This window comes from Balaenoptera physalus, assembly GCF_965194825.1.
Source record: "Balaenoptera physalus genome assembly, chromosome: 10".
NCBI lineage: Eukaryota > Metazoa > Chordata > Mammalia > Artiodactyla > Balaenopteridae > Balaenoptera > Balaenoptera physalus.
The window spans coordinates 68140662-68168261 of record NC_138889.1 but is presented as its reverse complement, the minus strand read 5'-3'; the positions used below and the strand labels follow the sequence as shown (position 1 = coordinate 68168261).

At 36.8% G+C, this 27600-nt stretch overlaps 1 protein-coding gene across 5 annotated transcripts in view; it reads left to right on the top strand.

Moving 5' to 3' along the window:
* The window catches only part of RNF141 (ring finger protein 141), a 57974-nt gene that overhangs the window by 20934 nt on the left and 9440 nt on the right, over positions 1-27600 (top strand). For 3 of the 5 annotated variants that reach the window (XM_082478151.1, XM_082478147.1, XM_082478148.1), the window contains exons 3-6: positions 277-385; positions 14062-14243; positions 19148-19255; positions 23966-27083. In XM_082478151.1, the coding sequence (XP_082334277.1) occupies positions 277-385; positions 14062-14243; positions 19148-19255; positions 23966-24116 (550 nt within the window). In that variant the 3' untranslated portion in view covers positions 24117-27083. Of the gene's footprint in view, positions 1-276; positions 386-1923; positions 2315-14061; positions 14244-19147; positions 19256-23965; positions 27084-27600 lie in introns of those variants that run through there. The other 2 variants (XM_082478149.1, XM_082478150.1) reach the window with 2 other exon arrangements.

The window sequence follows — 27600 nt, the reverse complement described above, 5'->3', positions numbered from 1 at the left end:
AAATCATTGAGATATAGATATGAAAAAAATAGATTTATAAATATCATTCCACTATGCTTTCCACCTTGAAAATTAAATTGTCTGTTTATAGTCAAAGCATTCTCTATCACTATATTTTAAAAATCTAATTATTACAATCACCATTATTGTTATTTGTCTTTGTGTGTTTTCTTCACATTTCCTCCTCTGTCTTAAACTTTCTTGAATCTGGTTTCGTAGCTCCATTATTTTACATGACTTTTCATAAAATTAACGAATGTGTTTACCTCTCTTCAGAACTGCTAAAGTGGCTTCTGGCCAGGAAAAACATCTTCTCTTTGAGGTACAACCTGGGTCTGATTCCTCTGCCTTTTGGAAAGTGGTTGTACGAGTAGTCTGTACCAAGGTGAGAGTGATAGAGATTTCCAACTCTTGAGCTTAAACTATTTTGGTGGTTAGAACCACATTTAATAGTATAATATAATATAGTGGAAATAAATGTTTATAATTTGGTTGTGATTAACATTTATTTGTAAAACCATATAGAACAGTTTTGATACTATTTTTGCCTTCCAGGTTAACTGTTTGAATTTCGTTGGTTGTATAATTGCCATAGAGCAGAGGTTTATTTTTTAATTTAATTTATTTATTTTTGGCTGTGTTGGGTCTTCGTTGCTGCGTGCGGGCTTTCTCTAGTTGTGGCGAGCAGGGGCCACTCTTTGTTGCAGTGCAAGGGCTTCTAACTGCGGTGGCCTCTCCTGTTGTGGAGCACCGACTCTAGGCACTCGGGCTTCAGCAGTTGCAGCATGCGGGCTCAGTAGTTGTGGCACACAGGCTCAGTTGCTTCGCGGCATGTGGGATCTTCCTGGACCAGGTATTGAACCCGTGTCCCCTGCATTGGCAGGCGTATTCTTGACCATTGCGCCACCAGGGAAGTCCCAGCAGAGGTTTTTATAATCAAGGAAAGTGGTAGTAAACGCTCATCCTTATCTTGTACCTCTCTTTTTGGATTTTAACTGACTGTGGAATCCTAAAGTAACACCCTACTTAGCTCTAAGATGACTTCTTAAAAATTAAGTGTCTCTTAGTTCATCTTTAAATTTTAGATGATAGGGTATATCAGCTGTGCTAAAAAATATGATGGCAGCTGTCATAGAGTATTAGGAAGCCTCATCCACTAATGGGTGGATTAGAATATGTGGTTCTTAACCTTTTTGAGGCCATAGAACTTTTGGTGAAATTGAAGGCATGAATTGTATTAAGCTTCCTCCTATCCCAACCCCTGCTCTAAAACACAATAAAATCATCCATATGCATATAAACAATAAGTTGGGCATTCATGAATGCCTTTATTTCAACTCCTGATCAATCCATGAAGAACTCCTGGGTAAGGAGATTTTTTTCTTTTGTATCATGGACCCTGGATGTTACCCAAATAATATGCCACATTTCCCCAGTGGGTTGATTGCCACTACTATGCTATAAGTGGAGTAGGATTGATTGTGTTTAGTTGATCGAATTTGAAGGCCTAATTATTTAAGTAATAAAAGAACTTTAAAAAGGATTCGAGGAACAAAGACAGAGAGATCTTAATTCCAGACTTAGCTAAGTGCCTGAAGTTGAATGGCGCCTGTTAAAGTTTACAGTTGATTTAGAGAAAATATATAGTATAGTTTAATACCACTCAGCTGGCTCTAGCAACATTGAACATTTGCTTATTGATTTTTTTTAAGTCCAGATGTTAAAAAGCACTTAATAGCTGCCAGAGAACCATCATTCAAAAATTTTTTGCATTATTCATCACAGAGGTAGTTAATGTGATACTAGTGTGGTGTGGGTAGCAGTGTAACTTTATATAGTGTATAATATGTCACAAATCATAGTAACAGAATACACACTTGTATTCAGCTTGATCCAAGATCACATTTTGTTATTTATACTTAGATTACTGGGCTCAAAAACTGTATACCAGGGCTTCCCTGGTGGCGCAGTGGTTAAGAACCCACCTGCCAGTGCAGGGGACATGGGTTCGAGCCCTGGTCCAGGAAGATCCCACATGCCACGGAGCAACTAAGCCTGTGCACCACAACTACTGAGCCTGTGCTCTACAGCCCGTACACCACAACTGCTGAAGCCCGCACACCTAGAGCCTGTGCTCCACAACAAGAGAAGCCACAACAAAGAGAAGCGCACGCACCACAATGAAGAGTAGCCCCTGCTCACCGCAACTAGAGAAAGCCCGCATGCAGCAACGAAGACCCAACACAGTCAAAAATAAAAAACAAACAAATAAATAAATAAATTTATTTTTTTTAAAAACTGTATACCAAACACATATTTTCCAGTTTCTGTTTGGGGGTTTATATTGTATTTATATTAAGTTCATTAGCATTTTTTTACAGTGTTATAAATATGCATACTCCCGAAAGAACTTTGGGAATCTGCAACTTTTGAATTTGCAAAGGAATAAGGTAAAGAAGAAATGAAGAACTGTGCTTAAAACATGTAAAACCATTCAAATAGACTAAGTAAATCCCATACAGTACTCCCATCATCTTCGAGTTTACACTGCACATAATCTTTCAGGACTATTTGAAAGTCAGCTTCAGAGGACACATGGGTGAATTTATAAGAACTCTAGTGACAAAGGTCATTTCTGAAAACTGTGCATTCTTTCTCCTTTTCTTGCTCTCTCTTCCACAGTAACCATCCAGCTGATCTTTTCAGTTTTACCTCTACCAAGTTTCACTTGAGTTTATTTGTAACACAAAGTTCACACTCTCAAGGAGACTGTAACTAATGCTCAGGGCCCTCTTTCTTCTCATCTAGATTACTTTAGATTCTGTGATTGATCTCCACGCCTTCAGACTCTTCTCCTATTTCCAATTTATTTATTTATTATTATTTTTTAAATAGATCTTTATTGGAGTATAATTGCTTCACAACACTGTGTTAGTTGCTGTTGCACAACAAAGCGAATCAGCCATATGCATACACATGTCCCCATATCCCCTCCCTCTTGAGCCTCCCTCCCATCCTCCCTATCCCCCCTCTAGGTCATCGCAAAGCACCAAACCTATTTCCCTATGCTATGCTGCTGCTTCCCACCAGCCAACTATTTTACATCCGGTAGTGTATATGTCGATGCTACTCTCACTTCGCCCCAGCTTCCCCCTCCCACTCCAAGTCCTCAAGTCCATTTTCTATGTCTATCTCTTTATTCCTGCCCTGCAACTAGGTTCATCAGTACCACTTTTTTTTTTTAGATTCCATATATATGTGTTAGCATACGGCATTTGTTTTTCTCTTTCTGACTTACTTCACTCTGTATGATAGACTCTAGGTCCATCCACCTCACTACAAATAACTCAATTTCGTTTCTTTTTATGGCTGGGTAATACTCCATTGTATATATATGCCACATCTTCTTTATCCATTCATCTATCAATGGACATTTAGGTTGATTCCATGTCCTGGCTATTGTAAATAGAGCTGCAATGAACATTATGGTACATGTCTCTTTTTGAATTATGGTTTCCTCAGGGTACATGCTCAGTAGTGCTATTGCTGGGTCATATGGTAGTTCTATTTTTAGCTTTTTAAGGAACCTCCATACCATTTTCCATAGTGGTTGTATCAATTTACATTCCCACCAACAGTGCAGGAAGGTTCCCTTTTCACCACACCCTTTCCAGCATTTATTGTTTCTAGATTTTTTGATAATGGCCATTCTGACCGGTGTGAGGTGATACCTCATTGTAGTTTTGATTTGCATTTCTCTAATAATTAGTGATGTTGAGCATCTTTTCATGTGCCTCTTGGCTATCTGTATGTCTACCTTGGTGAAATGTCTATTTAGGTCTTCCACCCATTTTTTAACTGGATTGTTTGTTTTTTTGATATTGAGCTCCATGAGCTATTTGTATATTTTGGAGATTAATCCTTTGTCTGTTGTTTCATTGGCAAATATTTTCTCCCATTCTGAGGGTTGTCTTTTTGTCTTGTTTATGGTTTCCTTTGCTGTGCAAAAGCTTTAAAGTTAATTAAGTCCCATTTGTTTATTTTTGTTTTTATTTCCATTACTCTAGGAGGTGGGTCAAAAAAGATCTTGCTGTGGCTTATGTCAAAGAGTGTTTTTCCTATGTTTTCCTCTAAGAGATTTATAGTGTCTGGTCTTACATTTAAGGCTTTAATCCATTTGGAGTTTATTTTTGTGTATGGTGTTAGGTAGTGTTCTAATTTCATTCTTTCACGTGTAGCTGTCCAGTTTTCCCAGCACCACTTATTGAAGAGGCTGTCTTTTCTCCACTGTATGTTCTTGCTTCCTTGTTGTAAATTAGGTGCCCATATGTGTGTGGGTTTATCTCTGGGCATTCTATCTTGTACCATTGATCTATATTTCTGTTTTTGTGCCACTACCGTACTGTCTTGGTTACCGTAGCTTTGTGGTATAGTTTGAAATCGGGAAGCCTGATTCCTCCAACTCCGTTTTTCTTTCTCAAGATTGCTTTGGCTATTTGGGGTCTTTTGTGTTTCCATACGAATTGTAAAATTTTTTGTTCTAATTCTGTGAAGAATGCCATTGGTAGTTTGTTAGGGATTGCATTGAATCTGTAGATTGCTTTGGGTAGTATAGCCATTTTCACAATATTGATTCTTCCAATCCAAAACATGGTGTATTCCTCCATCTGTTTATGTCATCTTTGATGTCTTTCATCAGTGTTTTATAGTTTTCTAAGTACAAGTCTTTCACCTCCTTAGGCAGGTTTATTCCTAGGTATTTTATTTTTGTTGCAATGGTAAATGGGAGTGTCTCCTTAATTTCTCTGTCTGATTTTTCATTGTCAGTGTATAAGAATGCCAGAGATTTCTGTGCATTAATTTTGTATCCTGCAACCTTACCAAATTCATTGATTAATTCTAGTAGTTTTCTGGTGGCATCTTTAGGATTTTCTATGTATAGTATCATGTCATCTGCAAACAGTGACAGTTTTACTTCTTCTTTTCCAATTTGTATTCCTTTTATTTCTTTCTCTTCTCTGATTGCTGTGGCTAGGACTTCCAAAATTATGTTGAATAGTAGCAGTGAGAGTGGGCAACCTTGTCTTGTTCCTGATCTTCGAGGAAATGGTTTCAGTTTTTCACTGTTGGGAACGATGTTGGCTGTGGGTTTGTCATATATGGCCTTTATTATGTTGAGGTAAGTTCCCTCTATGCTCATTTTCTGGAGAGTTTTTATCATAAATGGGTGTTGAATTTTGTTGAAAGCTTTTCCTGCATCTATTGAGATTATCATATGGTTTTTGTTACTTAATTTGTTAATGTGGTGTATCACATTGATTGATTTGCATATATTGAAGAATCCTTGCATCCCTGGGATAAATCCCACTTTATCATGGCGTAGGATCCTTTTAATGTGTTGTTGGATTCTGTTTCCTAGTATTTTGTTGAGGATTTTTGCATCTATGTTCATCAGTGATATTGGCCTGTAGTTTTCTTTTTTTGTGACATCTTTGTCTAGTTTTGGTATTAGGGTGATTGTGGCCTCATAGAATGAGTTTGGGAGTGTTCCTCCCTCTGCTGTATTTTGGAAGAGTTTGAGAAGGATAGGTGTTAGCTCTTCTCTAAGTGTCTGATAGAATTCACCTGTGAATCCATCTGGTCCTGGGCTTTTGTTTATTGGAAGATTTTTAATCACAGTTTCAATTTCAGTGCTTGTGATTGGTCTGTTTATATTTTCTATTTCTTCCTGCTTCAGTCTTGGAAAATTGTACCTTTCCAAGAATTTGTCCATTTCTTCATGGTTGTCCATTTTATTGGCACATAGTTGTTTGTAGTAGTCTCTTATAATCCTTTGTATTTCCGCAGTGTCAGTTGTGATTTCTCCTTTTTCATTTCTAATTTTATTGATTTTCGTCCTCTCCCTTTTTTTCTTGATGAGTCTGGCTAAGGGTTTATCAATTTTGTTTATCTTCTCAAAGAACCAGCTTTTAGTTTTATTGATCTTTGCTATTGTTTTCTTCGTTTTTATTTCATTTATTTCTGCTTTGATCTTTATGATTTCTTTCCTTCTACTGACTTTGGGTTTTCTTTGTTCTTTTTTCTCTAGTTGTTTGAAGTGTAGGGTTAGATCGTTTATTTGAGATTTTTCTTGTTTCTTGAGGTGAGATTGAATTGCTATAAACTTAGCAATTTCTTAGACCTGCTTTTGCTGCATCCCATAGGTTTTGGGTCGTAGTGTTTTCATTGTCATTTGTTTCTATGTATTTTTTTATTTCTTCTTGGATTTCTTCAGTAATCTCTTGGTTATTTAGTATCTCACTGTTTAGCCTCCATGTATTTGTGTTTTTTACAGTTTTTTTTCCTGTAATTGATTTCCAGCCTCATAGTGTTGTGGTCAGAAAAGATGCTTGATATGATTTCAGTTTTCTTAAATTTTCTGAGGCTTGATTTGTGGCCCAAGATGTGATCTACCCTGGAGAATGTTCCATGTGCACTTGAGTAGAAAGTGTATTCTGCCACTTGCAGGTGGAATGTCCTATAAATATCAATTAAATCTATCTGGTCTATTGTGTCATTTAAAGCTTGTGTTTCCTTATTTATTTTCTGTTTAGATGATCTGTCCATTGGTGTAAGTGGGGTGTTAAAGTCCCCTACTGTTATTGTGTTACTGTCGATTTCCCCTTTTATGGTTGTTTTAGCATTTGCCTTATGTATTGAGGTACTCCTGTGTTGAGTGCATAAATATTTATAATTGTTATATATTTTCCTTGGATTGATCCCTTGATCATTATGTAGTGTCCTTATCTCTTGTAACAGTCTTTATTTTAAAGTCTCTTTTACCTGATACGAGTATTGCTACTCCAGCTTTCTTTTGATTTCCATTTGTATGGAATATCTTTTTCTATCCCTTCACTTTCAGTCTGTATGTATCCCTAGGTCTAAAGTGGGTCTCTTGTAGACAGCATATATATGGGTCTTGTTTTTGTATCCATTCAGCCAGTCTGTGTCTTTTGGTTGGGGCATTTAATCCATTTACATTAAAGATTATTATCAATACGCATGTTCCTATTACCATTTTCTTAATTGTTTTGGGTTTGTTTCTGTGAGTCTTTTTCTTCTCTTGTGTTTCCCTCCAGGAGAAGTTTCTTTAGCATTTGTTGTAAAGCTGGTTTGGTGATGCTGAATTCTCTTTAGCTCTTGCTTGTCTGAAAAAGCTTTTGATTTCTCCATCGAATCTGAATCAGATCCTTCTGGGTAGAGTAATCTTAGTTGTAGGTGTTTCTCTTTCATCACTTTAAGTATATCCTTCCACTCCCTTCTGGCCTGCTGAGTTTCTGCTGAAAAATCAGCTGATAACCTTATGGGGACTCCTTTGTATGTTATTTTTTGTTTTTCCCTCACTGCTCTTAATATTTTTTCTTTGAATTTAATTTTTGTTAGTTTGATTAATATGTGTCTTGGTGTGTTTTTCCTAGGGTTTATCCTGTATGGGACTCTTTGTGCTTCCTGGACTTGGATGACTATTTCCTTTCCCATGTTAGGGAAGTTTTCAACTATAATCTCTTCAAATATTTTCTCAGACCCTTTCTTTTTCTATTCTTCTTCCGGGACCCCTATAATTCGAATGTTGGTGCATTTAGTGTTGTCCCAGAGGTCTCTGAGATTGCCTTCAATTCTTTTCATTCTTTTTTCTTTATTTTGCTCCTTGGTAGTTATTTCCACCATTTTGTCTTCCAGCTCACTTATTCGTTCTTCTCCCTCAGTTATTCTGTTATTGATTCCTTCTAGTGTATTTTTCATTTCAGTTATTGTGTTGTTCATCTGTGTTTGTTTGTTCTTTAATTCTTCTAGATGTTTGTTAAACATTTCTTGTATTTTCTCAATCGTGCCTCCATTCTATATCTGAGATTCTGGATCATCTTTACTATCATTACTCTGAATTCTTTTTCAGGTAAATTACCTATTTCCTGTTCATTTATTTGGTCTTGTAGCTTTTTACCTTGCTCCTTCATCTGTGACATACTTTTTTTTTAACATCTTTATTGGAGTATAATTGCTTTACAATGGTGTGTTAGTTTCTGCTTTATAACAACGTGAATCAGCTATACATATACATATATAAAAATATGGAATGCTTTACGAATTTGCATGTCATCCTTGCGCAGGGGCCATGCTAATCTTCTCTGTATCATTCCAATTTTAGTATACGTGCTGCCGAAGTGAGCACTGTGACATATTTTTTTGCCATCTCTTTTTTTTTTTTTTTTTAATGGGATTGTGTTCCTGTCTTACTGGTTGTTTGGCCTGAGTCTTTCAACACAGGGGTTTGTAGGCTATTGGGTAGAGCTGGGTCTCGGTGCTGAGATGAGGAACTCCATGAGACCTTGCTCCGATGAATATTCCCTGGGGTCTGAGCTTCTCTGTTAGCCAGTGGTTCGGACTCGGAGTTCCCACCACAGGAGCTTCGGCCTGACCCCAGGCTCGTGAACCAAGATCCCACAAGCCACCTAGGGTGGCAAAATAAAAAAAGAACAATAACAAAGTAAAAAATAAAATTAGACTAGGAAACTAACAGATATGTTAGGAAGAATATAAAAATGAAAATATAGATGAATCAGCAACCAGAAGGTACATCAGTACCACAATAGTAAAAAAGAGGAGGAAGGAAAAGAAAAAAAAAGGGTGGGGGGAAGGCCTTGGCTGTGGAGGGTGGGGCCTAAGCATTGGTGAGGTTTGGTTGGTGGGCAGGGACAATGCTCAGGACCCACAGGGCTGGAAAAGGCCCTGTGGGCTGTGGGGGGGTGGAGCTTAGGCTCAAGGAACAGAAGGGGCCCAGGCGTGCCCCCCACCCCTGGTCTCAGAGGGCCGCAGACCTCACCTGGGAGCCCAGCAGGCTTCCTGGGCTCAAATGGGTGGGGCAAACGCCCTCCTCTCCTCTCCTCCGGTCTGGGAGGGCCCCTCCCACCTGCCTCTCCTGATCTCCTCGGCCTCCCTCCTATACCTCCAAGGACCCACGTGGCCTGGAGGGGATTTTGAGGGCAGGGCATTGGCCTGGGAACTCATCAGTCTCCCCAGGTCCGAATGGGCAGGGCAGTTGCCCTCCACTCCTCTCCCACTCTTCCCAGAGAGTCCCTCCTGCCTGCCTCTCCTGATCTCCCTGGCCTCAGGGGCACCGATCCTGTCTGGCCTCCACTTCTCCTCCCGCCTCAGTCCCCACTACATCCTACCAATTCACTCTGGGGTTCCTCCCGTCTCCTTGGGTGTCAGAGTCTCCCACCAGTGGCCGGCAGTCACCCTAGTTGTGGGGAGATGCTAACCCCACGTCTTCCCACACTGGCATCTTGACTCCACCTCAGTTCTAATTTATGATGCTGTGAGAATAACTTTTCTAAAGCACAGCTCTCATCAGATCACTTTTCTGTTTAAAATTCCTCAACAGTTCTTCCTTGGCTTCAAAATAGTCCCAACTCTTTAACCTGGCATTTGAGGCTCTCTACAATATGGCTCCAAGCTATCTTTTCTGTTTTACCACTATCCCCTTTTGCAATCTACAGTCTCACCAGGCTTAACTAATTTAAGGCTGTATAGCTGTTACTTTCCCATCTTGATGCCTCTGCTCATTGAGTTCCCTCATCTAGAATGTCCATTCCTCTGTCATTTAAATTGCCATCAGATACAAGTCACAAAAAAACCCTATTCCACCAGTTTAAACAAAAACAGTATTTATTTTCTCACTTATCAAGAAACCCTAATATAAAGTAGCTCCTGGATTGGTTAATTCAAAGACCTAGCAGATCCCTCTTTCAAACTCATTGGGTCAATATTAGCTCACATTCCCCTTCTTACACCTACACTGGCAGAGGGGATGTGATTACTGTGATTGGTTTAGATGAGACTAACCAGGATTGACTCCTGAGTCATTTCAGGGAGTGGTAGCCACCAAAACAAAATTAGGGCACTACTGGCATAGTAAAAAGTAGGAATAGCATTTGGATAATCAGCCAGTAGTTTCTGCCACATCTTTTATTTCTGCATGTCTAAATTTGAGGTCCCCTTAAAGGTCCACCTCAAATACCATCTCATCCATAAAGTTAACCTAAAGAAATTCTTTTGGCTCTTCTAAACTCCAAAAGCACTTTATTTATACTTCATGATTAAGTTTTACATTATGAATAAAATTATTTATTTAGGTTCTCAGTTTCCCTAGTAGATAGTAAGCTCCTGAGAGCAGGAACTCTGTCTAGATTCATCCTTGTATCTCTTATAGCCTGTAATGCTTAGTACCTGGTAAGAACTCAATATATGTTGAGTGAACAAAAATTTGTTGAAGAAATATTCTCATTTTAAATGACTGGGATAGGTTGAAGCTTTCCTTGTGTATTGATATAGTATAGTACCTAAACTACATTCTCCATCTTTGTTTTATAAATTACTCAGTTCACATCGAAGGGACCAGCAGAAATTGTAGAAAACTGTAGGAATATGAATGTAGCAGATTTCTGATCCCTTAGTTTTCTGTTGCTCTTCTTTGGCAAACACAGAATTAATGTTTGATTTTACTATTAGTCAAAAAAATTTTTTTTGCCTCAGTATCTCTAACCATTATATCTTTATGGTGATTAAACATCATCCTTAAAATAAGATTCTAAGTTAGAAAAACAAAAGTATTAAAAACATAGGCAATCAGACCTTTCATTTGTATAATTTTTCTTGATTTTAGATCTAAAGAAATGTTTTATTTGCATTTCTTAGTTTCTTTTTGAAAGACTATGAGAAGTTAGTGTTAACATTAGAAAAAAAGAATTAAAGTCCAGTATAAAAAGCTGATAGTAGACTGAAATTTTATATTTCTTAATCTTAAGCAACTAAAAGCCAATTTACAGTAAGACCTTATCTTGAGTATCTGCTATCTGCTGTGGCAGTTATACTCAAACATTATAAAAAATAATCTAAATAATGTTTAAATCATGAGCTTTGCTCTTTTTTTTTTAATAGCATTTTTATTTATTTATTTATTTGGCTGTGTTGGGTCTTCGTTTCTGTGCGAGGGCTTTCTCTAGTTGTGGCAAGCGGGGGCCACTCTTCATTGCGGTGTGCGGGCCTCTCACTATCGCGGCCTCTCTTGTTGCGGAGCACAGGCTCCAGATGCGCAGGCTCAGTAGTTGTGGCTCATGGGCCTAGTTGCTCCGCGGCATGTGGGATCTTCCCAGACCAGGGCTTGAACCCGTGTCCCCTGCATTAGCAGGCAGATTCTCAACCACTGTGCCACCAGGGAAGTCCCTAAATAATGTTTAAATGGAATATTTTGTGAGAATAATATTAGAAAAATTAATGGGTTAATTAAAATTATGGACTAAGGTGGCTGTTAAGAAGCTTCATGAATTATATTATTTTCATCCATCTTTTTACTTAGACCAACACCTTGGAGTCATCATTGACTTCTCTTTTTCTCTTATACCCACCCCACAGTCAGTATATGAGTGAATCCTGTCAGGTTTCTCTTCAAAATATATTCAGAATGTGACCAGCTCTTACCATTGTCACTACTATCACTTTATTCCTAGCAACCGTCATCTCTCACTGGGATTATTCCAATAGCCTTCTAACTTGTCTCCCTGCTTCTGCCCTTGTCCCCATTCTGTCTAGTCTCAGCACAATAACCAGTCTATTCCACTCATAATCTGAAATGAAGTTAGATCTTATTACTCCTTGGCTCAAAACCCTCCAGTGACTTGCCATGCCTTTGGAGTAAAAACCAAAGTCATTACTATGAACAGCAAAGTTCTATACATTCTGTCCCCACCTCACTCCCTAACCCTATCTTCAACCACTCCTCTCTCTCTCATTCTGTTCCAGCCACCCTTGGCTCCTTGCCAGGTTCACTTCTGCCTTTGCACTTGACTGTCATCCTGGAATGCTCTTTCCCCCAGATATCCATAAGACTGATTCGTGCACCTCTTTAGTTCCTAAATGTCACCTACTCTGTGAGGCCTTCCCTGTAGCCTTTCAGCATTTTCTCTCCTCTGTTTAATATTCTCCATAGCACTTATTTCCATCTTATTAATCTGTATTTTATTTGTCTGTCTCTCCTACCTATAGTGTAACCTCCATGAAGACAGGGATTTTTGTCTGGTTTTTACACACTATGTCACCAGTGCCTAGAGCAATGCACATAGTACCTGTAACACCCACATAATGGGTACTCGATAAATATTTGTTGTGTGAATCGTATGATTATAATAATTACAGTTTGTAGCGAATATAACAAAAAAGAAGACTCACGGATATAGAGAACAAACTAGTGGTTACCAGTGGCAGAGGTGGGTGGGTAGGGGCAATATAAGGGGAGGGGATTAAGAGGTACAAACTATGAGGTATAAAATAAGCTACAAGAATATATTGTACAACACAGGGAATATAGCTAATATAATAACTATAAATGGAGTATAACCTTTAAAAATTGTGAATCACTATATTGTATACCTGTAACTTATATTGTACTTAAACTATACTTCAATTTTAAAAATTGCAGTTTGATAAGCTTTGTTATTAAATACTAAGTTTATATGAATTATTCCCTAATTTCTTCTGAACTGTGCAGTTCCAAAGGAAGACTGGCCCAGTTTCCTCAGCCCTGAAAGTCTTATTTTGTAAGCCTGTATAAATTCCTGTCACCTTTAATTCTATTTATTTGTTCTCTACCCCATGTATAGTCTTTTATTACAAAGAATCTTACATATTTGCGTCTCCATAGAGACCTTACCTTCCCCAAATTTAATCAATTTTCTGATTATTAGAGATGGTTCTACCATTTTCACAGTATGGAATCTGATTCATACTTGATTCTGTTTTTTCTCTTACTGCCTTCTCAAGTAATAATAAATGCTAGGGCTTCCCTGGTGGCACAGTGGTTGAGAATCTGCCTGCCAATGCAGGGGACGTGGGTTCGAGCCCTGGTCTGGGAGGATCCCACATGCCGCAGAGCAACTCAGCCCGTGAGCCACAATTGCTGAGCCTGCGCGTCTGGAGCCTGTGCTCCGCAACGAGAGGCCGCGATAGTGAGAGGCCCGTGCACCGCGATGAAGAGTGGCCCCCGCTTGCCGCAACTAGAGAAAGCCCTCACACAGAAACGAAGACCCAACACAGCCATACATACATACATACATACATACATAAAATAAAAAGAATGTAAGCAGACAAGAATCTCATTTAAAAAAAAAAAAAAGAAAGCTTCATTGTTGCATTTTAAAAAATTAAAAAATTAAAAAAAATAAATGCTAGTTACAAATATTATTATTTTATTCAAAATATTGAAATGTTGCTATAATCATGTTTTTTTAATATAACCTAACTATTGTACTTCACTTTCTCATGTCTCCAGATTGTAAGTTTTGGTATATAATACAACTTAAGATATTCAAGGAAATCTGTTGTTTCAGTTATAGTAGAATGGCATGTGGTTGTTGGATTCAAATAAATCTTTAAATAAAAAATTCTTGAGGGGCTTCCCTGGTGGTCCAGTGGGTAAGACTCCACACTCCCAATGCAGGGGGCCTGGGTTCGATCCCTGGTCGGGGAACTAGATCCCACATGCATGCTGCAACTAAAGATCCCATGTGCCACAACGAAGATCCTGCATACCGCAACTAAGACCCGGCACAGCCAAAATAAATGATAAATGAATAAATAAATATTTTTTAAAACTGAACCTTAATTTAAAAGAAAAGAAATTCTTTAAATAAATTAAAATGAAAAGGATTGTCAATACTGATCTCTAAAATTAATTTCTTAATTCTGGGAAAGTTGCCTGACCTCAACAACTAAACAGGATGATGGCTAATCAACCCTACAGGTTATTTTGAGTATCACATGAGATAATATTGTGTATTTTGAACCCCACAGATGTAGGGGACATGATATTATTCATTTGCTCAGACTCTTGCTCTCTTGTTAGGTAATTTGCAAACTTTGAAAACTTCTGTTTCCTAGGATGTTTGACTAAATATTTGTTCCCCTTTTTTGGGAAAAATCGATCAGAAAAACTTTCAACTTTGTTTTTCATTTTCTTTGTATTTTTAGATTAACAAAAGCAGTGGCATTGTGGAAGCATCACGGATCATGAATTTGTACCAGTTTATTCAGCTTTATAAAGACATTACAAGTCAAGCAGCAGGAGTATTGGCACAGAGCTCCACCTCTGAAGACCCTGATGAAAACTCATCGTCTGTAACATCTTGTCAGGCTAGTCTTTGGATGGGAAGGTATACAGTGCATAAATACCATGTTTCTCTTATTTTCCAACATGCAAACTACTGAAATCGCATTAATGTTTTTGCTGGTGTTCTCCGTGACATCTTAAATCACATTACCTTTTGTCTCAGTTGATATTATATCCCAGATCTGCTTTTGGATTATTCTGTGTTTCAGGACATTGTTAGAGTGCCAAATTAAAGAAAAACTAAAGTGGCTCACCCGAGGTAATGTTTCTGTCGATCTAGTTTCCATGAATCCACTCTCTGCTCTACCTGCTTGCATTTAATGACAAAGGATATAGTTAATACCCCTCTTATAATAGGCATTTAGGTTCTTAGACAATCAAAGCTCTTCAGGGAATTAGGTCCAAGAATCTGGCAAAACCATTCCAGTTTTTCTTAAAGGTATCTGACTAATTGGAGCATTAACATTGTAAATACTGTCTCCAGGACTTGGCAGTCCATTCAGGAATGAACAAGTAGTTGGTGCACATATTGCATGTACTGAGTTACCAGAAGGAAATGAAGTCAGACAGCGTTTTCTGTAATGGTGCTTGTTTACTCAGGCCTAATATATTATTGTTCTATCTAAACTTTCTTTTCCTTCTCTATAATGCTTTTGGCATGTGAAAGCTCCCACCTGTTGCCATTTGACAACCATGACCATAATTTAACTTTATAAATCCCTCATTGGATAAAGGCTTATGTGGGTCCAGACATGTTGACATCCTGTCTTATTGTCATACAGGGCAGACAGCACAAATCTGAATTGACAGTGTCTTTTAACTTGAAGTTAAGAATATGGTTAACAGGAACTTCTTTTTTATTGCTCCATTTACAGTTGCATTTTCCGATCCATTCTTAACCAACTGGTGTCCAAATACTATGTTGTAGTAAGATTGTATTTTAACTTATCATTTCGTTTTTATCTTTAATAGGATTGCTTGGTTTTCTACGTTTGGGCTATACAAGTGTTGCTGATGAAATGCCAAATGAGTTTTAGAGTATTATAGGCAGGATTCTGGCTTATCTTTCCTGTATTTTGTAAAGTTAATCTTTCAAAGACAGGCATCTGATTTTCTGCTTTTTTCCCTCTCCCTCTTCAGAATGGTGATTTTTTTTTTTTTTGAGTATTTTGAAAGTTGAGAATAGTATTTACTAGTAAATAGTATTTACTAAGCTTGATGGTAGCAAATTAATTGAAAGTAATACTTTTTTCTTATTGCCGTCATTGTAATGAAGGAGGTAAGAGTGTTATTCCTTTTCATGTGCCCTTGAGACTGGGAAACTCAATGCCTGATTGGTAGGTTAGGGCTGCTTCTTGCCTTTGTATGTTTTGGGGTTTTTTTTGTTACACCTTGATATACTTAGTTCATAGAAAAACAGACTTTTCAAGTTGAGAGGGATCTTAAGAGGTATTTATTTGGTCAGGCTTACATCTGGTGCCTATTTCTATTAGTGGTTTATATTTATTAAATACTTGTAGGGTATTAGGCTATTAGGCATCGTGATGAGTGCTTTACATGTATAAACTCATTAAATCACAACAACCCCATAGGAATACAATTATTGGTTCATTACAGATGCAGAAACTGAGGTTTACACAAATAAATGACACGGCTAGAAATTGGCCTAGCTGAGATTCACATTCTGACCTGTCTGGCAATACAGCCATGCTTGCAACCTCTGCATTAGTACTCTCTGGTGCAGGAAGATCCTGTACTAGAGTGCTTCTTAAACTTTAATATTCACTGGTTTTGAGAAGGAGCTTGAGATTCTATCAGGTTCCCAGGTGTTGTCACTACTGCTCATCCATGGATAGCACTTTGCATAGTGAGACTTACCACATTTAGCCAAGTGGTGGTCCAGCTTGTACATGAACACCTGCAGCTGTAAGGGACTCACTGCCTCAGAAAGGCAAGCCTTTTGATTCACAAATAGCTTTAATCACTATATAATTTTCCCTTTTGCATTATTTTCCTCAGAGCCAAAATCTGGCTCTCCTGAGGCAGCACAGCACAGATTCTAGAACCAAATTGCCTGTGTTCAAATCCTGGCTCTACTCCTTACTATGTCACTCTGGACAAGTTATTAAACTCTCTTTCCTCAGTTTCCTCATCTTTTAAAAGAGGATGACAATGATAAGATCTACTTCATAGGACTCTTGGGAGAGTTAAGTGAGTTAATATATGTAAAATGCTTGGGGGCTTCCCTGGTGGCACGGTGGTTAAGATTCCACCTGCCAATGCAGGGGACACGGGTTGGAGCCCTGGTCCGGGAAGATCCCACATGCCACAGAGCAACTAAGCCCATGTGCCACAACTACTGAGCCTGCGCTCTAGAGCCCATGAGCCACAACTGAAGCCCGCGCGCCTTGAGCCCGTGCTCCACAATAAGGGAAGCCACTGCAATGAGAAGCCCGCGCACCACAACTAAGAGTAGCCCCCGCTCGCCTCAACTAGAGAAAGCCCGCGCACAGCAATGAAGACCCAACGCAGCCAAAAATAAATAAGTAAAATAAATAAAATGCTTGGAACAGTGCCTGGCCCGTAAAAAAAAAAGTCTGTAAAAGTTAACTATCATTATTCTTAAATTATTACTGTATTCTACTTATTTCAGTGGCAGTGCCCTCTGGAAATCCACCAAACAAGTCTGTTCTCTCTTTCAGCCCTTCAAACACTTGAAAACAGTAATCAAATTCTCACTAGGCCTCTGTTCTCCAGGATAAGCCTCCCCAGTTCCCTCGGCCTTTGTTTGTATAGGCCTCTTCTATATCCCAGAGGCTTTCCTGGATGATCTTTTATTTGTCAATTTGTCTTTCAGGGTAGGGGGCAGGGAACTGAATTCTCCACTTTACAAGTGGTCTAATAAGGACAAACAGAGCAAGACTCTTCCTCCTTCCTTCTTCTGGTCACTGTATTGCTAGGAAGGTAGCAAGAAAATCAAGTGAACATAGTACAGCTTCCACTGGCTGCTTCTGTGTCTCCTGTTCTTTCTTTTACCTACATCCAGAATGCTGTTCTTTGTAACCCTCTACTCCTCAGTTTTAAACTCTAACCTTCAGGACTCTGTCACTCTTTATGGAGTCAATTACATTCTCTGTTACTGACACCCAAGTCCATATCCTTAGACATAAATTGTAAACTCCTCAAGAGCAGAGACCCTAGTTCTTCTGGGTCTGGCACAATACGTGGCATCTAAAAGGCACTTAAACATTTAAATGAATAGATACAGAAAAATTCAAATACATTAGATCCACATCCATCTAGGGTTTCATTCAGTTTCCCCATTTCAATTCAGGGGCTGCCCTCTTTTATGCATTACTAAAGCATAGCATTTAATCTATTACCACATCCTGATGATTTGTCTTTTTTAATGCCACTTAGACCCTAATTATCTCCCAGGTGAATTGCTGAAATAAGGATCTGATTGGTGTTCCTCCCTCTAGACTGTCCTTCATACTGCTCTCCCAATTAATCTCCTACAGCATTATTTCCAATGGGGGTTCACTTTCCCCTTGATTAAACTCTGTGAGAACAAGTTTAAACTTATTATTTTGACATACGAGGATCAGATTATCTCTGCTATACTTAAGCAATCTTTTCTCTTATTTTTCTCCCCGGAGCATGATGCTAGCCTCCTTGTTACACACATATACAGAGTTTTGAGGGTTTTTTTTTCCTACCTCTATAGCTTTGTTTATTCACATAGAATGTCCTCTGTCTGTCGAAATCCTATCATTTTTTCTACCTCATCTTTCCAACAAGTTTGAAATATACTCATTTCTTCATTCTTTACTTAGCACTTACTACATGTAATGCACATTTGACATTTGCTTATCTTCTGTATACAAATTGACAGATATTAAAGTACTATATAATGTCTTATATACAGTGGTATAAGCACAGAAGGGAATAAAAACATGTTAGAGATAGTTCCTACCCTCAAGAAGCTTATAGTCTAGTGGCTATACTTTGAAACATTTAATTTTTGTATAATTATAAAAGTAGTACATGCTTGATGAAGTAAACCTAAAAATTACAGAATAGCACAAAGATTAAAAGCAAATTAAAATCATTTCAAGAAACATGTATTGAGAACCTAAGACAAACTCCTTGTATTCAAAGAGCTTACAGTTTATGGATAGACCAACCAATAAATAACCAATTAAAATACAGTATTTAAGTCCTTTAATTGAGGAAAATGTTGGTTTTGAGAGCATAGAGAAGATGATATCTTGAGCTGAGTAACTGAGGTTAGACTAGAGTTTACCAAACTCACAAGGGTATGCCAGGAAAGGAAAACACCACATACAAAGGTCCTTGGCTCATTCAGGGGCATTCTAAATTGTGGCTGGAGTAGAAGGTTCAACATCTCTTTTCTTCCCAAGATGAAAGAGCTCTTTGAGGACAAATAACTTTGCTTTCTAACTCTTTTGTATTTCATATAGCAAGCACCTGATCCTTAAGACTAAGCTATTCTTTCACTTATATGCCCATTATCAGCAGTAGCATAACAAGACCCTGATGGCAGGGTCCCTATTTTAGAAAGCTTTGTATCCTGCATGGTGAATAAATCATATATTGGTTGAATTCATTTATAAAATTTCAATATGATTAAAATGGGCTAAGTTATTTTCCAGTTTTGGTCCATATTTTCCTTTTAACCATCTCAGGATTTATCTTTTATCCAGTCGTTTCTTTATGGAATTTGCCCCTCTAGTACTTCTTCCCTAATACATTTGCTATCCCTAAAAGATAAGTTAATTTACTCTGATACTGCATGAGTCATATTGTGCTTTATGTTGAGGGCACATAGATGCTTGATAATGCTTTTTAAGGCAATGGAAACAAAGTTTACTGCACAGTGACAATAGAGAATATCATTGCTCCAGCTCAGTTTTCACATTGCAGGGTAAAGCAGCTGACTGACGAGGAGGAGTGCTGTATCTGTATGGATGGTCGAGCTGACCTCATCCTGCCTTGTGCTCACAGCTTTTGTCAGAAGTGCATTGACAAATGGTAAGTAATCTGCTGCCTTCATGGGTTAGGCCAAGATCACGAGGGAGAGTGTATATGAGTAAACTTCAAAAAATGCAAAAATATTATAGTTAAGAGATTTTGTTCTTTAGTACTTTGGATTTTATGACATGCTTCCTACTGGTTAAAGTATTTTTATACCTAAAGTTTATAAAATGTGGGGATGTATCTTAGTTTTGACAATTTACTTTTGCTGTAAGGAGATTTGTGCCTGACTGGAGTCTAGAATCAAACATTCCCCCTTTTCTTCTATTTTCCTCCTCATTTCTACTTTTTTCCTCCATATATGATTAGAAAGAATAATATGAATCCTTGAATATTGAATATTGGACCTGGAGAGAACTTTAGAGAACAACTAGTCAAGCTCATTATTTTACAAAATAAGAATCAAGCGTTTAGGAGAATTTATAATTGACATACAATATATCAATTATAACTACATATATTTAAAGTACAATTTGATATATTTTGATATATGTATATACCCATAAAATACATCATCACAATCTAGGTAATGAACAAATCTGTCACTCCCAGAAGTTACCTCAGGCCCACTGTAAGGTCTTCTTCCCCCCACCCCTTCTCCTAGTCCCCAGACAACCACTAATATGCTTTCAATCACTATAAAATCATTTGGGTTTTCTATAATTTTTATAAATGGAATCATACAGTATGTACTCTTTTTTTGTCTGGCTTTTTTCATTCATTATAATTATTTCAAGATTTACTTATGTTGTATTATGTATCAGTAGCTCCTTCCTTTTTATTACTGAGTAGTATTCATTGTATGGATATACCACAGCTTATTTATTATCCATTCACCCGTTGATGGACATTAGGTTCTTTTCAATTTTTGGCTATTACAAATAAAGCTGCCTTTCTATATACTTTAAATATACATTTGTGGACAACTGCTTTTATGGACATACATTTTGGTTTTTTCTTGGAAAAATAACTAGAAGTGGAATGGCTAGATCATATGGTAGGTATATGTTTAACTTTTTAAGAAACTGCCCACTGTTTTCAGAAGTGGCTGTGCCATTTTACACTCCCACCAGCAGTGCATGAGAGCTCCACTTGCCACACAACCTTGCCAGTACTTGGTATTTGTCAGTCCTTTTAATTGTAGCCATTCTAATAGATGTGTAGTGGTATCTCACTGTGGTTTTAGTTTGCCTTTCCCTCCTGACTGATGATGCTGTGCATCTTTTCTTATGCTAATTTTCCATCGTATGTATTTCATCTTTGGTGAAGTATTCATTCAGATCTTTTGCCCATTTCTTTATTGGGTTGTTTTGTATTAAGTTTTGAGTGTTCTTTATGTATTATGGATACATGTCCTTTATCAGATATATGATTTTTAAATATTTTCTCCCACTCTGTGATTTATCTTTTCATTCTCTTAAGAATGTCTTTCAAAGAGTAGATGTTTTTAATTTTGTTGAAGTCCAATTTCTCAGTTTGTGATTAATGGATAATGATTTTTTACTGTCATATCTAAGAAATCTTTGTGTAACCCAAGGTCACAAAGGTTTTCTTCCATTTTTTCTTCCAAAAGATTTATAGTTTTTAGGTTTTACATTTTGGTCTATGATCTATTTTGAGTTAATTTTTGTATACGCTGTGACGTGTGGATCAAAAAAATTTTATTTTACGCTTACATGGCTTTCCAGTTGCTCCAGCACAATTGGTTGAAAAGACTGCCTTTTCTTCACTAAATTGCCTCTTCACCTTTGTTAAAAATCAGTTGTTAAAGCACAGGTGAGTCTATTTCTGGACTCTATTCTGTTCCATTGACCTATTGTCTATTTCACACCAGTACCACACTACATAGGTTAGTGTAGCTTTGTAAGTCTTAAAATCAGGGAGTGTTAATCCTCCAACTTTGTTCTTTTTCAAAGTTGTTTTGGCTTTTCTAGATCTTTTGCATTTCAGTGTGAATTTTATAATCAACTTGTCAATTTCTACAAAAACACTAAGAATTTTGATTGGGATTGCATTAAATAATTCTGAGAGTGTTAACTTCTAAACAATATTGTCTTCCAACCCACATCACAGTATATTTCTCCATTTATTTAGGTCTTCTTTAATTTCTGTCATCAATATTTGTAGTTTCCAGTGTTGCATATCCTTGACAGATTGATCCCTAAGTATTTTATAATTTTTATGCTACTTTAAATGGTATTTTTAAATTTCAGTTTCTGATTATTGTATTTCTATGTACTAGCAATAAACAGATTTTGTGTATCAATCTATCCTGCAACCTTACTGATTTATTTATTAGCTCTGATAGCTTTTTTGTAGATTCCATAGGATTTTATCAAGTGTCTGAAAAACACTTTTGAAAGATATTTTTTCTGGATATAGAATTCTAGACTGATAATATTTTTTCTCTCAGTACTTTAATGACGTTGCTTCCCCCTTTCTTGCTTACATCATTTCCTATGAGAAATCTGCTCTCATCCTCATCTTTTTTCCTCTGTAGGTAATGTGCCTTTTTTTCTCTGGCTGCTTTTAAGGTTTTCTCCCTTTATCAGTGATTTTGAGCAATTTGATTGATGTGCGTTAGTTTTCTTCATGTTCCTTGCACTTAGGGTTCATTGAGCTCCTTGGATTTGTAGGTTTATAGTATCATCAGTTTTGGAAATTTTTCAGCCAGTATTTTCTCAAATATTTTTTTCTGTTTTCTTTTGTCCCCTCTCCTTTTGAGACTCCAGTTACTCATGTACACTAGACCACTTTAGGTTGTCCCACAGTTCACTGATGCTGTTTTCTTTCTTTTTTGAGTCATTTTCTCTGTATTTCATTTTGGATAGTTAATATTGCTATATCTTTTCAAATTCACTAATCTTTTTTTCCTGCAATGTCTAACTTGCCATTAATCCCACCCAGTGTATTTTTTTCTTCAGATATCTTAGTTTTCATCCAGAAGTTTAAATTTTTAATATCTTCCAATCTCTGCTTAATATGTTTGTCTTTCCTCTACTTTTTTAATATATGGAATATAGTTATCATAACCTTTCATTTTCTTGCTGCTAATTCTAATATCTGTTGTGAGTTCTGGATTACTTTTGATGGATTTTTCCTCTTCATTTTCGGTTGTATTTTTATACTTCTTTGTATGACTGGTAGTTCTTAACTGGGTGCCAGACGTGATTTTTTTACCTTTTGGGGTACTGGATATTTTTGTATACGTATAAATATTCTTGAGCTTTGTTCTGGAATATAGTTACTTGGAAACAGTTTGATCCTTTTGAGTCTTGCTTTTATGGTTTGTTAGGCAGGACCAGAACGACGTTTAGTTTAGAAGCTAATTATGCCCCGCTAATGAGGCAAGACTTCAGAGTACTCTACCCAATGCTCCATGAATTATGAGGTTTTCCACTCTGGCTGGTGGGAACAGGCAATGTCCCAGGCCCTGTGTGAGCTTTGGTTACTGTTCCTTCAAATCCTTTTGGGTGATTCCTCAGCCTCGAGTAGTTTCCTCACATGCACACACTGATCATTACTCTACTGGATATATCTACAGGGACCTTCAGTAGACTCTGGGATTCTCCCTTTGTGTAGTTTTCTCCTTTGCAATACTCCACCCTATGAACTCTAGCTGCCTTGGCTTCCCGAGGTCCTCAGCTCTGACTTGTCAACTCAGGGAGTCTACCGGGCTCCATCTCAGTCTCCCCTGCTTGCTCTGTAGCCTGGAAACTCTCAAGGGCAGTAAGCTGGGCAATTATAGGGCTCACCTTCTGTTGCTTCCTATCTCTCCAGGGTTATAATCTTTTGTCATCTTATGCTTAGTGTTGAAAACCATTATTTCATGTATTTTGTCCAGTGTTTTAGTTGTTTCAAGTGGGAAGATAAATCTGGTCCCTATTGGCCAGAAACAGAAATTGACTGTTTTAAAATTGTGACTTTTGTGCACAGAAAAGCACACAATTATCTTGAAAAATACCTCTGAGGAACCAGAAATGAATCTGAATTATATATGCCAGCTCTACTTTCACATTGAGTTTTTGGAACAGATTTCTAAATTTTTGCACAAAAGCCAAGGAGCAATTGATATAATTTAATTAACTTTGGTCTCAGACTTCACTTAGAGATGAAGTGAAAAATATTTTCCCTCTATGACATGTTTCTGGCTCAAATATGTTATTTTTGAAATTTCCAAAATAATGTTTGACAAGACAAAGAAATCCCTTTGGAAAACATAATCTTATTTAAGTGATTATATATAAACTCTTTCCTCCCCCCAAAATTATTCTGCATGTAAAGTTCATTTATTATTTTAAACCTTGAATGCTTCCATTCCATTGTTTATAGCAGCAAAAGATAGGAAAAAACCTAAATGTCCTTCTATGGGAGATAAGTTAAATGAAGTATGGCCTATCCAAACAGTGTATGTTTATTTTGAATAGACAGCTCTAACATGTGCTGATACTTGTAAAAAGAGCAGTGATGTATAGATACACACAAGCCTGGTCATGCCTGGTCTATCTCTAGAAGAATGTATAAGAAACTGGTAACAGTGGTTGCCTCTGGGGATAATAATTAAAGACTGGGATAGGAGGAAGAGATGTATTTTTCACTATATACTTTTATGCTGTTTACTTTTAAAACAACATGTACATGTATTGTTTCAGATCCATTTTTTAAACAGAAAAAGAAAAACTGTTCTTTATTTGACTTCTCTAATAGGAGTGATCGACACAGGAATTGCCCAATTTGCCGCCTACAGATGACTGGAGCAAATGAATCTTGGGTGGTGTCAGATGCACCCACTGAAGATGATATGGCTAACTATATCCTTAACATGGCTGATGAGGCAGGCCAGCCCCATAGGCCATGACCTTGGGGTGAAGTGTTCTGTTGCTAATGTGGGCTACAAACACTTTGGTCATGGCGGAAGAATGTGGGGATGTTGTAGGACAGACACAGAGAAATCAATTTTCCCCACCCTCTTATTTTCGCTATTCTGACAATTTGTCCATTTCTTTTGATAAACTTTCCATGTCTTCCATTTATGGTAAACTAAAATTTGCTACTGTTTTAGACCATATTTTCCTATTGTTTATCTGTTCTAATATATATTAGGACTAATTGCTCTTGAATCCTTTGCTGAGGTAACAGCAACATTTCCAGGGGCTTCTGAAATACTATTATTTTTCAGGGCAAGAGTATTCTGGAATCTATTTAGTTAGGTTTAAAATAAACCTTGAATGTTAAAAAGCTGTAGCCATCTGAGAGAAAATCTTAAATGACTGAAAATGTAGAATACATCAAAGTGCATGTTACTACTTAAATTAGTCTTACTGCTGGAATCTAAGGAGTATGTATGCCCCCTTGTGGTTAACTATTGCTCCTTTTATAGTTTTTACTTGAAATAATCCACAATTATTTCGTAACTTTAAGTGTTTTGGAACTACATGTTTTTCACTTAAAAGTCTTCTCCCCCCCACCGCATGCTGTATAATTTGGATGAGGACTATAAATTTGGGCAGGACTTTGCCTTGTAATGGATTTCTGCTGGAGAATCTTCTTGGCTATTCTGGAAATGCTTTCCCACAGCTGGGAAACAGTTCTAAATAGCTTTTGATAATACGTATGCATCTTGCCGTTTCAGATGGAAATATTTCTTCATCACAGACCCTAAATTTTATGTTCAAATTATGATAACTCATTCAGTATTGGTTTATGGTGCTTTTATTTTCTTAATTTGAAGGCATCTTTCTGAGGTCCCAAAGTCTTCAAATTTCTTAGATTAAGAGAGAAGAAAATAGGGCGTAGCCTTTTAACCAAATGTACCTAAAACACCTCTGAAAGTTAGGAGATTAATTTGACTTTCTTACTGTTTCACTGCATTTTATTTGAAATACCCTGAAAGAGTATAGTTATGTTCAGTGGCATTTGAACCATTTTTTAAAAATTTTGCTTATAAAGTAAAATTTTTTATTTTATGCAAACACTAACATTTCAGCATATAATAAACTAGGGCCTGATGTCTTTAAAAAGTATTTTAACATTCCATGTAACTTTTCTGATTTATTATTGGTAAATTGCAAATGTTACTATTTTCTGAAGTACCAAAGTATACAATTTAAGTTGCTGCTTATTGACAGGAGAGTTTTTGGATACTAGGGACTTTAATAGGCATGCAAATTAAGTAATTCATTTTTAGGAAAAATGTCTGACAAAAGGTAGCTTGATTTTACCCCAAAAATACGGATAACTAATTGGTTGACATTCATGATGGGGGCAGCTCAGTACCAAATAGCTAAACACTTGCTATGGATGCTTATGCAAGTAGAGTACTGGGGGCTGTAGCCTATCAACCTGGCAGTGCACCTCATGGCTGTGTGACCTAGAGAAAGCCCCTTCCTCTGGTTTGTAGGTTCTTACTTTAGAAACAGACTTTATCTGTGGTTTTCACACTTTATTTCAGCAATAGAACTTTTTTTTTCAAGTAAAAATCTTACTCAGAACCCTTACACACACGTGCTGCACATGCATGAACACACACACCCTACCCCACTAAATGTCATTTTATCATTATAAATTTCCTTATATAAACTTTATATACCATAATAACTAAATATTTATGAAGTCAACCAATGAAAACATGTATTAATGCACTGGTGATTACCAGTATATTGGAATTTGATGAGTAATACAGTTGTATGATGGGACTTGTTTCTAAAATTTTTTTTCAAAAGAATTAAATTCAAGTCAAAATCCAGAGCTCTGAATCCCCTCCATGGATTCTTAGTACTCCATGGAACCTATTGTGAAAACCTTGAGACAGAGAATCCTCTGAGGTGTTTTCCAGCTCTAAGATTTTAAATTGTCTTTATGGATTAGATCTTCTGAGTCTCATTCAGATTGCCCAATTTAAGAATGTTTCTGAAAATGAACAAAGTGGCTTTACTGATTTTTGGATCTTTCCAGGTATAGCCAATGTTTTTATCCCCCAGAATCCTTCACCTTTCAAGGAATTACTTAACAGTGAGCCCAGTGACTTGATATTGCCCAAACCTTTTATTTTCCAATATGAGCTCCAAGACACTAACTGATCTACTGTGAAATTAAATGTTTTTACTAGCCTTATCAAATAAATGAGCACAGTTTTTTGCTCACTCCATTAAACTGGGTGATAATTCTTCAGATGTGAATGTTAGGTAGGTTCTACTGTAATAGCTAATCGTAGAAGTTATAAATTTGTTTAATGGATGAAATGTATACTTTTTGTATTCTGTACAGCTTGTCTTTTTTAAATATGAAGTACTTAAATGCACTTACTATGATAGGAAATATGTGTGCCTTCTAGGATTTATGAAGTGGTTTCATGAACTCTTAAGAAATTTGTTTTATAAGTTATAAAGTTTCCCTATCTTAACCCAATAACAAAGGGTTTACTCATAATACTCTAGAACTTTAGTTTGAGAAAGTGGATTTGACTATGTACTGAATTTAGAAGTTGAAAATAATAGTATCTGTTTTATTCTTAGGGCAAACTGACATACTGTGCAATAAATAATCTTTAGCAAGTAAATTTTAGCTAATTGAAGAGATTTTTTTTTTTCTTATCATGTAGTTTCACATTCTTATATACTGTGTTTATATTCCTTAGAGGACTATTTTGTATTGTGCTCTGGGGGATTGTAATGTTTTTGTGCTATGTTTTAAAACTCATTTCAAATTAGACTCAATTTCCTTATACCTAATATACATATGGGTAATAAGGCTGCTTGAAAATATATTTTGGTTCAGTGATTTTTATCACTGGAAAGTTGGATTCATTAAAAGGTAGTCCAAAGAATTTTTGCACTTTTCACTGGTTTTTTTCTTCACTAAGTCCAGCTTGCTTTGTCTGTCTAGGAATAAGAAAACTACTTGGAGATTAGGGAAATCAGCTATTCACCCACCCACATTTAAAATGGGCAACACAATGACAATATAATATAAACAGCAACAGACTTTCATTTGTTTTCATGGTCTTTTGTTACCCTACTGAATAGTAAAAATAATTGATAAAATACCATATGGTGGTTTTGATGTTTACCTTATAAGATCATTTCTAAGATAAAAGAATGTAATTAGAGAAGCAGGCTAGAATCTTAGTGCTGAGAAGTGGAAAGCCATTTATAAGAAGGAGTAGCAGTTAATAATTAATGTATATTGTCATGGAGAAGTACACATTTTGGTATCAAGGACATAAAAGCCCCCTCAGAGATATATTTTGATAATCTTGCAGCTGTTTATAGTCTAACTCTGGCATCCTCTATCTTTCTAATAAGATATTCCTTTAGAGGTTGAAGGTATAAAAATTTTCAAGG